The sequence below is a fragment of the Narcine bancroftii genome, chromosome 1, assembly GCF_036971445.1.
Source record: "Narcine bancroftii isolate sNarBan1 chromosome 1, sNarBan1.hap1, whole genome shotgun sequence".
NCBI lineage: Eukaryota > Metazoa > Chordata > Chondrichthyes > Torpediniformes > Narcinidae > Narcine > Narcine bancroftii.
In genome coordinates, this window is record NC_091469.1 from 352,905,852 (window position 1) to 352,920,518 (window position 14,667).

General features: G+C 42.5%; 1 protein-coding gene across 2 annotated transcripts in view; it reads left to right on the forward strand.

Moving 5' to 3' along the window:
- The window catches only part of phlpp1 (PH domain and leucine rich repeat protein phosphatase 1), a 186,697-nt gene that overhangs the window by 150,857 nt on the left and 21,173 nt on the right, over positions 1-14,667 (forward strand). The window contains exons 11-12 of one of the 2 annotated variants that reach the window (XM_069910973.1): positions 1,598-1,798; positions 2,161-2,323. In XM_069910973.1, the coding sequence (XP_069767074.1) occupies positions 1,598-1,798; positions 2,161-2,323 (364 nt within the window). The remainder of the gene's footprint in view (positions 1-1,597; positions 1,799-2,160; positions 2,324-14,667) is intronic. The other variant, XM_069910981.1, reaches the window with a different exon arrangement.

Sequence of the window (14,667 nt, forward strand, 5' to 3'; positions counted from 1 at the left end):
GAAAAATCCCCATTACACCTATCTGACAGATCAGAAACACTCTTCAGGAGGCAGACTACTGTCCGCTAGAAGTCTTCATAAACAGAAATACTGCAAGATGCAATCCATGGCAAAGGTGATATGCTTTGGATCTTGGGCAGTTCCTTTATGCCTCCACAATTTGCTCTGGCCATTACTCTGATACAGGTTAATCTTGGTCTCATCTGTCCACAAGTCCTTTTTGCAGAATTCTGCAGGCTCTTTTAAATACTTGGCAAACTGTAATCTGGGCAACTTGTTTCTGTGGCTAATTAGTGATTTTATCCTGCAGCGTAGCCTCTGTATTTCTGTTCATGAAGTTTTCTGCGGACAGAAGTCATTGACTCATCCATACCTGTCTCCTGAAGAGTGTTTCTGATGTGTCAGTCAGTCAATTTGGGATTTTTCTTCATTATGATGAGAATTCTTCTGTCATCAGCAGTGGAGATCTTCCTTAGAATATCAGTCCCTTTGCGATTTTACTAATCCAAAGGTTTGGGCCATGTCTTTTACTGTTTTATTCTTGTTTTTCAGCCTCATAATAGCTTCTTTGACTTTCATTGGCGCAACTCTGGTCTTCATGTTGAAAAATGGCAACTACAGACTCCAAAGGTGATCAAAAACTTAGAAGCCATCCTAGTTCTCTTGTACCTGCACCAATAAAGCAAGTAAACATACCTGAGTACTCACAAACACCTGTGAAGCCAAATATCCAAAACATTATGGTGCCCTGAAATGAGAGGCATTATATTAAAATGAAACAAGTATGTGTGTGAGGAATTTGCCTGTGATGTCCTGGGCTGAGTCCACTACCTTTTGGAGGGCTTTATGCTCAGGGGTATTGGTGTTCCTATACCAGACCATGATGCAGCCGGTCAGCACACTTTCCACCACACCTCTGTAGAAATTTGCCAGGTTTTCTGGTGTCATATTAAACCTCTGCAAATTCCTGAGGAAGTAGAGATGCTGACATGCTTTCTTCTTGATGCCATTGGTAGATCCAGGAAAGATCCTCCGAGATAGTGACTCCCAAGAACCTAAATTTGCTCACCCTCTCCACCTCTGATCCTCCAATGATCACTGGATTGTATATCTCTTGCTTTCCTTTTCTGAAGTCAACAATCAGCTCCTTAGTTTTGGTGACATTGACTGCAAGGTTATTGTTAGTGCACTCATCAACCAAGTTTTAAAGCTCCATCCTATATGCTAATTCATTCCCTTCCTTTATACAACCCACTGCCATTGTATCATTGGGAAATTTGTAGATTGTGTTATTGTCGTACTGAGCTACACAGTCATAGGTGTAAAATGAGTAGAGCAGGGGGAGAAGAACACAGCCCTGTGATGCTCCGATACTGATGGAAATTGTGGAGGAGAAGTTCTTACCCATCTTCACTGATTGTGGTCTGGAGGTGAGGAAATCCATGATCCAATTATACAGTAGGGTGTTAACTCCTAGGTCTTGGAGTTTGCTGATCAGTTTTGAGGGGATAATGGTATTAAATGCTGAACTGTAGTCTATAAAGACTATCCTGATATATGCATCTTTGCATTAACAGATCTTTTTGTCTCTCAACAGTTTGCGGTGTCTCAATGTTTCAGCAAATAAATTGGAGATAATTCCTTCCTCCTGTCAATCAGAGGAATGCCACAGCATGTTGCAGGAACTGTATTTAACAAATAATTATCTCACAGATAAATGTGTGCCATTGCTGACTGGACATGTTCATCTTAAAGTTCTCCATCTTGCATATAATCGACTTCAGACCTTTCCAGCCAGGTGAGTTGCAAGCAACTCAAATGCAGCACACCTCTCAAGACCGTATTTTATAAGAAATCTGGGTAATTTATTGGCATTGGCCATTCTAATAACATATTACTTAGCTTGCATAGATTATGAGACCAATTGGTTTTTGCTTGATTTGGATGAACTTGAAGGTTGACATTCTGCTTCAGATTATAATTTGTGAAAGCAAATCAATGGAATGTTAAAAGATAATGAAAATGTGGACAGGATGCTTTCTGTTGATAAGAATTTCTCACATCAGTGGGAATATATCCCTTTCCTGAGCAATTAGGTCTTCAATTATTAAAAAGATGCCAGCTTTCCCTTACATTAAAATTCTGCACTTTTGTTTGCAGTAGAATGGCCAAGCTTGAAGAGTTGGAAGAAATTAACCTAAGTGGGAACAAGCTGAAAACCATTCCAACCACAATAATGAATTGTAGACGTATGCATACTGTTGTTGTACATTCCAACTGTATTGAAGTTTTCCCTGAAGTGATGCAGCTGTCAGAAATTAAGGTAAGAAATGCCAGACCTCTTTTTTTTTTGGAACATTTTATTTAAATCTTTTCCCCATACATGTAATTAATAAACATTTAAATAAAACCATAGTGGTTAAGTTTAAAAAATGTAATGGTTACATGATGGTTTTTACCCCACTCTTACTCTCCCCTCCCTCCCTCCTGATACCCACCACACAAAAACTATACAAAGAATATAAATGAAATATATAGTTATATGAAGTATTGAAAAGGAAGAAGAAAATAGTTTCCTGGATTGCTCAAAGGATCGGCTTGCTCATTGGGATCCCACAGTATTTGTATGGTTGTTTTAGGGAAGAAGATTAACATAGATCTCAAGAGGCTAGAAGTACATTTTTACATATTTACCCTTAAACTTTGCATTTACAGGCTCCAAATTTGCAAGAAGGTAGTGTATAAAGGTAATTAAATTGTATATAATTTTCTCCAAAGGAATACAACTTTGAATTTCTGCATTCCATCTCTCCATACTAAATATGCACCTGATTTCCAGGACACTGCAATATACTTCTTTGCCCCTACTAATGCTATATTTAACAAATTTTGTTTGGTCCATTGATCATTTCAATTTAGGTCTTGTTCCTTCTATATTTCCCAATAATACAAGCCTATATTTTGTGGAAATATGGTACCTGTAATTTGTTCTAAAAAATTTCCTAAGTCCACCCAAAAAGGCCTTACTTCAGAACATGGCCAAGTAGAATGTAAAACAGTTCCTGTCTCTTCACCACATCTAAAAAATTTATCTGATAAGTCTGATTTCATTGTATTTAATTTTTGTGGCATTAAATATAATTGATACAGGTAATGATATTGAATTAATCTACACCTTACACTTATATTGTTTATCATACAGTCTCGACAAAGATCTGACCATTTTTTCCTCATCAATTGTGATGTTTAGATCTACCACCCATTTCTTTTTAAGGTACATTGGAGAAGTTCATTTCTTAGTATTACCATTCCTAATAAGAGTTTCCAGCTCACTACAAACCAGTAAAAACATCGTTGAACCTAACTTTTCCCGCAAATATCCTCTCAATTGAAGATAACAAAAAAGAGCATTCCAGGTTATTCCATATTTATTCCTTCTATAAGAAATAGGAGAAGAAGTAGGCTGTCGAGCCTGCTCCGTCATTCAATAAGATCATGACTAATCTGATCATTGACTCAACTCCACCGACCTGCCTTTTCCCCATATCTCTTAATGCCTTTTGAATGTAAAAATCTATCTAACTAAACCGTAAATATGTTTGATGAAGTAACCTCATCTGCTTCCCTGGGCAGAGAATTTCACAGATTCACTACTCTCTAGGAAACATTTTTTTCTCATCTCTATCTTAAATCTATTCTCCTGAATTTTGAGGCTGAGTCCTCTAGTTCTGGTCTCACCCATCAGTGAAAACAATTTTCCTGCCTCTGTCTTATTTATCCCTTTCATAATTTTATGTTTCTGTAAGATCTCTCATTCTTCTGAATTCAAGTGAATATAATCCCAGGAAATTTAGTCTCTTCTCGTAGGTCAACCCTCTCATCTCCGGGATCAATCTGTGGACTGCCTCCAAGGCCAGTATATCCTTCTTCAAGAATGGAGACCAGAACTGCACACAGTACTCCAGGTGTGGCCTCACCTGTACCTTGTATAGTTGCAGCATGACCTCCCTGCTCGTCAATTCCTCTAGCGATGAAGGCTAACAGTCTATTTGCCTTAATAACCTGTTCCCAACATTTTGCGATTCATACACAAGCACTCCCAAGTCCTTCTGCACGACACCATACTGCAGTTTTTCACCATTTAAATAATAATCTGTTCTTCTATTTTTCCTACCAAAGTGGATGACCTCGCATTTACTTACATTGTACTCCATCTGTCAGACCTTTGCCCACTCACCTAACTCTATACTTCTGCAGCCTCTCCACATCCTCTGTGCAATTCGCTTTTCCACTCAATTTAGTATCATCTGCAAACTTGGCTCCACTACACTCTGTTCCCTCTTCCAAATCATCAATGTAAATGATGAACAGCTGTGGACCCAGCACCGACCCCTGCGGCACCCCCACTTACCACTATCTGTCAATCAGAAAAACACCCATTTATCCCGACTCTCTGCCTTCTGTCATTTAACCAATCCTCAATCCACGCCAATATACTTCCCTTGATTCCATTCATCTGTATCTTATTGATAAGTCTCTTGTGCAGCATCTTATCAAATGCCATTTGGAAATTCAAATATACAACATCAACCTGTTCCCCTCTATCTACCGCACCCATTATATCCTCAAAGAATTCCAGCAAGTTTGTTAAACAAGGCCTACCATTTCTGAATCCATGCTGCATCTACCTGATGGAACCCCTTCATTCTAAATGTCTTGCTATTTCATCCTTAATGCCTTAATGACAGCTTCAAGCATTTTCTCCATTACAGACATTAAGCTAACTGGCCGATAGGTACCCGTCTTCTGCCTGCGTACCCCTTTTTAAAAAGGGGCATGACTTTTTCTGTTCTGGTCTGCCAGGACCTGCCCAGAATCTAGAGAATTTTGGTAAATGACTACCAATGCATTGACTATAACTCCCACCATTTCCTTCAGTACCCTGGGATGCATCCCATCAGGACCAGGGGATTTGTCTCTTTTTGTAACAATTATTTTATCGAGGCCCTCACCTCCCTTCACACCCCTAAACCACTCTTTGGCATGCTGGTCATGTCTTCCACTATGAAGACTGACACAAAATATCTGTTCAATGCCTTGGCCATTTCCTCATTACTTAATATCAATCTCCCTTTCTCATCTTCCAAGGGACCTATGTTGTCTCGAGCCATCCTCTTCCATTTTATATGTTTATAATTTTTTTTTGCTGTCTTTTTTTTATATTTTGTGCTACCTCATACTCCTTCTTCCCTTCCCTTATTTCCTGTTTAGTTGTCCTTTGTTGCCTTTTAAAGTTTCCCACTACTCATGATCTTTTAATTTCATTCTTTCCTGAGTTAACCAAGGCTGACTCTTCTCTCTCTTACTGCCCTTATTTTTAATGGGAATATATTTTTGTTGAGCACTGTGAAAAATCTCTTTGAAAGTCTTCCACTGTTCTTCATCTGTTCAGCCAACTAGCCTGTGCTCCCAGTCCACACTGACCAATTCCTCCCTCATCCTGTTGTAGTCTCTCCTGTTCAAGCATAATACATCTAACATTGCACCTTCCATCTGTATGAGAAATTCAATCATACTATGATCACTTTTCCCAACAGGATCCCTAACTACTAGATCATTAATTTTATCTATCTCATTGCACATTATGGGTAGATCTAAAATAGCATTCTCCCTTGTTGGTTCCTTATCATACTGCTCAAGAAAGCTATCATGGATACATTCTATGAAGTCATCCTCCAACTACCTCAACCAACTTGATTTTCCCAATGTGGAAGTTAAAGTCCCCCACAACAACTGCCGTTCTGTTCTTATATTCCTCAGCTATCTCTCAGTCAATTGCCTGTGCCACTGTGCTGTTATTATTTGGTGGGCAATAGTCAACTCGCACCAGTGATTTTTTTTCCCCCCTTTACTATTCTTAATCTCCACCCAGATGGTCTCAACATTCTGCTCCTTAGATCTTATATCGTCCCTCACTATTGCCCTGATCTCATCCTTAATTAAGAGTGCCATCCCACCTCCTTTACCTTCCTGTCTATCTTTTCATATTACCTGGTTCCTTTGAATATATAATTCCCAATCATGCCCACTTTGCAACCATCTTTCTGTGATGGGCACTAAATCATATGCCTGGGTACTGATGTGCGCCTCAAGTTCACTAACCTTATTTCTAATACTATGGGCATTCACATAAGGTGCCCCTACGCTCATTGTCCTTTTAGAATCTAGTGAAATGACATCAATTGACTTTGTTCATAACAATCTTCAATATTTTTAATGCATTTATGAAACCATGTATTTAAAAATTGATTAGTAAAATGTATAAGATTATTTTGAATCCAACGTGTCTTAAGTAATATACTTTTTGTTTCAATTTCATTATTTATTCCAAATAATAATCAAATGTTTCAACAAAGGTTCTTCTTTCACACGGTTATTAACTTTGAATCCCATTTATATATAAATGCCTCTGCTAATTTCTCTCCTATTTTATCCAACTCTATTTTGATCCTATCTTATCTGTTCCTTTCATATGTTTAAATGAGTTCCCCACACTCCTGAATTCCATTGAGAATAGTCCTCATAGGCTAACCCCATCAACACTGGATTCAAGCTGGTGTACCTCTTCTGCAGCGTCTTCAAATTTAGTTTATCTTTTGTCAAGTCAGGAGACCAGAACTTTACTCCAGGTGCAGTTTCACCAGGACTCTGTAGCATTGCAGCAGAACCTCCCTGCTCTTAATTCGATTCCTCTAGTAACAAGTATTCCATTTTCCTTCTTGATTAGAGAAGTGGGAGGTAGAAACTTGAGCAGCAGGGCAGCAAATTGAGATTTTGGTGGAATGGCAAGCAAACGTGAAAGGATGGACAGGAAGGGCCAGGTGAACGGTTACAGTGAAACTGATGGGCTGACCTGTGTTTATTTTAATGCAAGGAGTATTATGGGTAAGGCAAATGAACTTAGAGCCAGGATTAGTACTTGGATTTATGATGCTGTGGCCTTTTCAGTGACATGTCTGCAAGAGGGACAGGATAGACAATTCGTTGTTTCTGGGTTTCATTGTTTCAGATAAGATAGAGAAGGAGCAAAAGCGGTGGAGAGGTAGCATTGCATCTCAGGGTGAGTGTCATTGCTACACTTGGAGAGGTCATAAAATAGTAGGTTCGACCACTGAGGCACTGTGGATCGAGATCAGAAATAGGAAAGCCCTAAAATATAACCCTGTGATCGGATTTGGTTTTAGGCCTTCCAGTGGCTATGGGAGATGGTGAAACAGATACCTATATAGCTCAATTATGGAAAGTTGCAGAAGGAATAGGGTTGCTGATGTGGGAGGATTCAATTTCCCCAATATTAACTTGGATGTCCTTAGTACCAGAGACTTTGATGGAGAAGAATTTGCGAAATGTGTCCAGGAGAATTTCTTGAAGCCGCATGTGGATAGCCTTACAAGGGGCCATACAAGATTGTATTGTTAAATGAGCCCAGCCAGGTGATTGGAGTTTCAGTTAGGGAGCATTTTGGGAATAGTGATCACTCTTCCTTAATTTTCGAGATAGCTATGGACAAGGGAAATATTGGGCCTTGTAGAAAAATACTAAGTTGGGGAGGACAAATTAGTATGTGATTAGACAGAAACTTGGAGAGGATAAACTGGGAGCAACTGTTCTCGAGCAAGTACACAAGTGAGAAGTGGCAGTTGTTTAAGGTCCAACGAATTAGAGTCCAGGATGGGCAAGTTCCAGTGCAAAGGAAAAATAAGGATGGGAAAGTAAGAGAATCTTGGACGACGAGAGAGGTCAATAATTTTTTAAAAAGACGTGTAAGCTTCAGGAAGCTACCATCAGACAGGGCTCTGAAGGAATATGAAAGCCACTTTGGCCTTGGAGTTAAGAGGAAGTGAGTGAGGGCTTTGCATTTAGTTTACCAAAGAGAACAATGACAGTGATAGGCACCTAATGTGGAGACTGATCATATGTTGAGGCATTTTGAGATCAAGAAAGTGTAGCGGGCTGAGAGATTGCACAGTTAGATGGGCCGAATCGCCACCCCAGTTGTTTGGTGCAAGATGGCGTGGGGGCCATCTAACTTCCTAATTGCACGGCAGTGAGCAGGCAGTGACTCCGCAACATGCTGACGTCACTCCCACAGACCAATGCATTCCAGACAGGAAGTGGCTCTTACCCTTAAAGCAGCGTGTGAAATTCAAATAAAGTCAGTTACTGGTTCACCCTTGTGTGTGTGGATGTATTTCATTTCAGCAGTGCTGCCGTTAGCAGACATTACAGTGGTGACCCCGAAGTTTCCAATGTCTTTGTAACCCACCTCAAACACTACAGGATCCTACTACTGCTACAGTCGCTACCACGGCTGTGACCAATGCAGTGGGCATGCATTTGCCACCTTTCTGGGCCAACAAGCCCAGGAACTGGTTACAAATGGCCGAGTCCCAGTTCCGGGTCAGAGGCATTGTCTCGAAGGACACCAAATTCTGGCACATTGTCACCGCTCTGGACGCTGCTACCGCAGCCAAAGTAAGCTCCTTCGTGGAAATCCTCCAATGGAGTGTAAGTACGAACAATTTGGATGTTTCCTCCTCGATTCCGTGGAACTCAGTCAGCAAGAGCGCACCGCATCCAAATATGCAAGGCGTGGGTGATAGAAACCCCTCCAAGCTCGTGCATGAGATGGTGGCTTTAGCTGATGGGCACCCCAACTCTTTCTTGTTTGAGGCCCTGATCCTCTCCAAGCTACCGGCGCATGTTTCTTCAACAATATCAGACATGGACTTCAGTACCACTGCACCTGGTAGCCAAGGAAGCAGACAGGCTTTTCCACACCCCATAGCAGAGCTCGATACATATGCAACCAATCTACGCCGTCGGTACCTCTGGCTCAGCCCCTGGGCCAGGGGTTTCCCCTCCATGGTTCCACCAGCAGTAGCCGCGACCCAACTACAACGTAACAAATGCTCAGACAAACGGAGCAATTACTGTTTCTACTCCGCAGATGGGGCCGCAATGCCTGGTGGTGCATCCCTCCGTGCTTGTACTCCAATGCCAAGTCAAGCATGGCGACGGGAAACAAACAGGTCGGCTGCTAATAGTGGACTCGGCGGTTGGCATGCATAAAAGGCCTACTTTACCTGAGGGACCAGCAGACACTGAGGGATTTCCTAGTCGACCAAAGATGAGCCTCATCCCGCCTACGTACTTCGAGTTCAAGCGCAATCCCAAGGGCCTCCCTCTATCGGCAGTTAACGGCTCTTCCTTTCCAAGTTTTTGCACTCATCTGGTCACAATCCATGCTGCTGGAATTGTTTTCTGTTGGATGTGTACGATCGCGTCTGTTGGTCAAGCCCTGCTCGGAGCTGATTTCCTCCAGGCACACAAGCTCCTGGTAGACATGAACAGATACTGCTTGGTCAATACTACTGCTTTCCAGTCATAACCCCTTGCTAGTACAACATTCCTTTTTACCATTGGGAATCCATGCTTTGGACCACAATGAATATACCCTTTTACTGGCCAAGTATCCATCACTGTTGGTGCTCAATTTCCACAACGCTAAACCAGCACATTGGCATGGAGCACCACATCGAAACCACCACACCAGTGTACGCATGGGTACAGCACCTCCCACAAGACAAACTCCTCCAAGCCGAGACCATGATTGCTACCATGGAGGAGTTGGGATCTTCCACCATTCAAATAGTCCCTGGGCATCCCCGCTGCACATGGTCCAGAAGAACTCAGGGGGTTGGCGTCTGTGCAGCGACTACAAGTGGCTCATGATGTTACACTCCCAGGAAGATACCCTATCCCACATGTCCATGACTTCGCTACATGGCTCCAGGGCAGCCAGGTTTTCTCAAAAGTGGACCTCATCAAGGGATATCATCAGATTCTGGTGCAACCTAATGATATCCCAAAAATGGCAATTATTACACTTTTAACCCTCTTCGAGTTCTTCCGGATGCTTTTCGGATTAAAGAATACAGTCCAAATGTTTCAGCATCTCATGGACGTGGTCGGCAGGGATGTTGTCTTGGGTAAACTTTTACCTCTCACTTTGTTCGTTTTAGATTGGTCACACACACCGAGAGCAGTTCAGTTTATACAAGTCTTTATTACTAAATCTAAAGCTGAATTCACACTACAATATCCAAGCCCTTCCCAATTATACTTATCAATGCCTGGACTGGTCCCAACTGCCGAAGCGAAGCGACGACTGCACACTTGTAGTAGGTTGTCTGGGCGCCAGTAGCAGCTTCTCCACCTCCCCGGACTGGGACGTCGGTTTGGAATCTTGAAGTTCTTCTTCTTGCTGAGAGATGTTGCCACCTCTTGGAGAGTCTCAAACTTCAGCAGTGGGACCATGGCTTGTATTACCCAAAAGTTGTTTACTTCAGATCTTATCTCTTTGAACAAATTATTTAATTATCTTCAAGGTCTCCTGACAGTCTGCGACCAACAAAAGACAACTGCATCTCTGGGCCTCATGGTGGAAGTTAGGTAATGTTTACTGATTCATATGCATCCCTGGGCCCCATAGTGGAATTTAGATTATGTCTTCTGATGCAACTGCATCCCTTCTTGCATAAGCTGGTCTAAATCCTCCATTACAGATGTCGATTTCATCTTTGTCCACCTAAATGACATTGCCAGCCCCAACACCAGCCGGGACATTACTCATCTCATTCACCTTTTCAAAAGGTTGCTGGAGTTCGGACTTATGGTGAACTCTGCTAAGTGCCAATTTGGTCTGGAAACTATTGATTTCCTTGGACACTCTATCACCCGTGAGGGTGCGACGCCACTGCTGGATGAGGTAGAAGCCATTCTGTGTTCCTCCAGGCTGAGCACCATCAAAAGCCTACAGGAATTTTTAGGGATGTTGAACTTTTATCATCATTTCTTCCCGGGAGCAGCTACCTTCATGCAACTTCTATTTGACCTCATCAAACTCGGTGACAAGGCTCTCCAGTGAACACACGAAACTGATGAAGCATTCCAGGCCATTAAAGCAGCACTAGCGGATGCCACATCTCTGGCTCACCAGTGGCACCCCCTGGCCACCTTTAGCAAACATCTCCGGACACCAGAACTCAAATACAGTGTGTTTGACCATGAGCTGTTGGCCTTTTACCTGGCAATATGACATTTCTGGTACATGTTAGAAGGAAGGGTTTTCGTCATCTACACAGACCACAAGCCACTGACTGCTGCACCTTGCAAGGTCTCAGACGCATGATTGATGAGGCAACAACGACTCCTATATTTCGGAGCATACAACTGGCATTCGCCACATCGCAGGCAAGTTTAATGTTATGGCCTATGCACTGTTCAGACCACCCATCTCTGCCATCTCAGGACTCGATGTTACACAACTGGCCATGGACCAGGCAGAGGATACTGAAGCCCAGGCCTACCGGACTGCCATCACTGGCCTTAAGATTAGCAATTTCTGTCCTTCACCAGAGAGCCTGATTTTACTGTGCAACATATCAACAGGTTTTCCTAGACCCATCCTACCCGCGACCTGGCAGCGGCATGTGTTCAACCAAATCCACAGCTTGTCTCGCCCTTCGTTAAGGTATGCTGTTCATGTGGCATGTCGTCACTCTCTGGGCTAGGACTTGTTTGGACTGCTAGCACACCAAAGTTCATAGACACCCCGGTGCCATGTCATTTTGACCACGTGCACGTGGACATTGTTGGCCCGCTCCCCGTGAGCCAAGGTATGCAGAATCTATTCACAATAGTTGACCGTTTTACCCGTTGGCCAAAAGCAGAACCTCTGCCCATGTGTGACACAGAAACTTGCGCCAGAGTCTTTTTCTCCAGTTGGGTTGCACGTTTTGGCATCCTGACCCACATCACCTTGGACTGAAGGGCCTAGTTCACTTACTTGCTTTGGTCAAACCTAGCCAAATTCTGCGGCAGCCATTTACATCACACCATGGCCTATCATGCTCAAGCAAACAGACTCGTTGAATGCTTTCGCTGCCATCTGAAAGCAGCCCTGAAAGCCCAACTACACGGTCCGAATTAGATGGACAAACTCCCATGAATGCCGTTGGGAATTCGCACAGCACCAAAAGAAGACCTGCCAACGTCGCCTGTCAAGTTAGTGTACAGTTCCCTGCTTACCATCCCAGGGAATGTTCACATCAACCATTCCAGCCCCCAATCTAGTGCCTTACATGTCCTCCAGTGGTTAAGAGAACAGATGATTAAACCAAAAACTCTGCCACCTTCCAGGAATGGCTCTCCACCCTGCCATGTCCCTGCAGATCTGCAGTCAACCTACTTTTTTGTTCGCAGAGGACAGTAAGGAATGCCCCTACAAAGGCCCATTCAAGGAGTTGCAGCGCGATGGTGTCGTTTCACCCTGGACATTGACGGGTGGCCCTGCCTGTCCTGGGTCCCCAGGTCAGACACAGAGGCTGCCCGTCTAAAGACAGTACTGTGACTTGCTGAAAGGGTGGCAGCAATTCTGGTGGGGGGTTAGTGTAGCGGGCCAAGTGATTGTGCAGCTGAAACACTGCCCCAATCAGTTAGTGCAAGATGGCACAAGCCCCTCTTCCCTTCTCAGGAGAAGCCCACGTTTGGCAACAAGCATTGCCTAGGCAATGTGCCACTTCCTGGTCATGTAGCACTGAGAAGACAGTGACTCCACAACACACTGACATCATTCCCACAGACCAACGCGTTCCAGACAGGAAGTGGCTCGGACTCTTAAGGCAGTGCATGAAATTCAAATAAAGTCAGTTACTGGTTCACCCTCTTGTGTGCTGTTAGCAGACACTATAAAAGAGACAATGCAGGAGAAATTCAGCAGGTCAAACAGCATACTTTATATAGCAAGGATAAAGATACATAACCAAACTTTTGGGCTTGAGCCTTTCATCAAGGTATGTAGGCAGGCGCCTGAACAGAATTGTGAGGGGTGGAGGGGCATGGAAAGGAGCACAATACCAAAGGCAGGAGGTAAAAGGTAGATACTGGACAGAGGGCACACCAGCAAATGGGGAAGAGGGATAGCTCTGTGAATTGAGAGGGAAGGGGGAGGAAAAAAGGGAAAGGTGGGAGAATAGAGAGTAGGCAAGCAGAAACCAGAGAATTTGATGTTAATGCTGTCCAGTTGGAGAGTGCCCAGACAGAAAATTAAGTGTTGCCCCTCCAATTTACAGGTTGTCTTGGTGGGACAAGAGTGGTGGGGAATTCTGGAGGGCAGGTGGCTGGGGTCCAGGCTGTTGTTCAGAGCTGAGACCATCTTGTCTTCCCCCCTCCTCTTTCCACCCCATCCCACCCCCCTCATCCCTCCCTCCCCTGGTTCATTCTTCCTTCCCCCTCCATTTTCCCTCTCCCCTCATTCCTTCCCCCCCCCCCCTTCTGTTGCTTCCCCTCTCATTCCCTCTGCCATTTGTAATACTTGATGCACTTCCTGATATAACGTCATGGTCCAGCTAAGAGAGCTCTATTTAAATGGAAAGTTGTATCAACATTCAATTACAGTATATCTTTTGCAGTAGTTTTGATCATTTGCTTCGAAATAGCTATGAATTGAAGAGCAGCAGGCAGATTGGTGGATAGTTATTTTTATTGGAGCCTGCCTATTGTAACTTTGATTTTTATTTAAATGACAAATAGCTTTAGAAATGAAAGACGTGTACCCTTAAAAGTCTGTTGTATCATGGCAAAAAGGTTGAAAATTGCAAGTTTGCAATTCAAAGGAAATCCACATAGACATGAAAGCAATGAAGAATGCTTATCCAAGCATGCATGTGCATGGAAAGAGTGGCCCTCTTCATTGAAGTAGCACTTGTGAAATTCAGTCTGTCAAAATGCATATCTGAAATACTGAGCTTGTGGTGGCTCAGTATAATAAATTGATTTGTGACAACCTGAAGAAGTGTCTAAAAATCAATTCTTCATATTGAATGTGATCTTATTATGAATTTTTTTCTGAACAGGTTTCCTTAAATGGGCTTTGAAATATTGCATTTCTAAAGGTAAAAAATAATCTGAATGGATATGGATATTCTTAATTTCACAGAAATCCTAATTTTATCTATGTCATATCACAATGGTAATAACTGAAGTTGATGCTGAGACAGGTCAGCTTGCAGGATTAGGCACAGGGATTTGAACATATCATCTGAAATAAAACAGCTACTGCAAGAGGAGCTTTCTTTAATAGCTCCCAAGAAGACTATTAATAACTGTTTCATTTAAATTGAAAAGCCTTTCTACTAAGCATGCTTGTCAGTTGAATAAATTAAATTAAGGGAGAAGTTCAGTTTGGATTTCTTTGAAGTGGAATTGTTTTTTTAATAATATCTCTTTATATCTACATGCCCCCAATAAGGCCAACATCATTAACTTTTCATTATTTTTAAAACAAATGTTTTTAAATTCTTTATGAATGCAACAATGGTAAAACTATTCTGGACAAATACTTTGATGAGGCAATACTCACAAATTACATGTAATAAAATCTGTTTTACTGAAGCAATTGACAAGTACAATTAATAGCTTTAACTTGAAAATGTGTTGCTCTTTTTTTGAGATGACACATTATTTTACCAGTCTACTCAACTAGAATTAATTTTGATGCTTCATCTGTACAATAGAGAGAAAGAAAGCTTAACAGCATTCAAT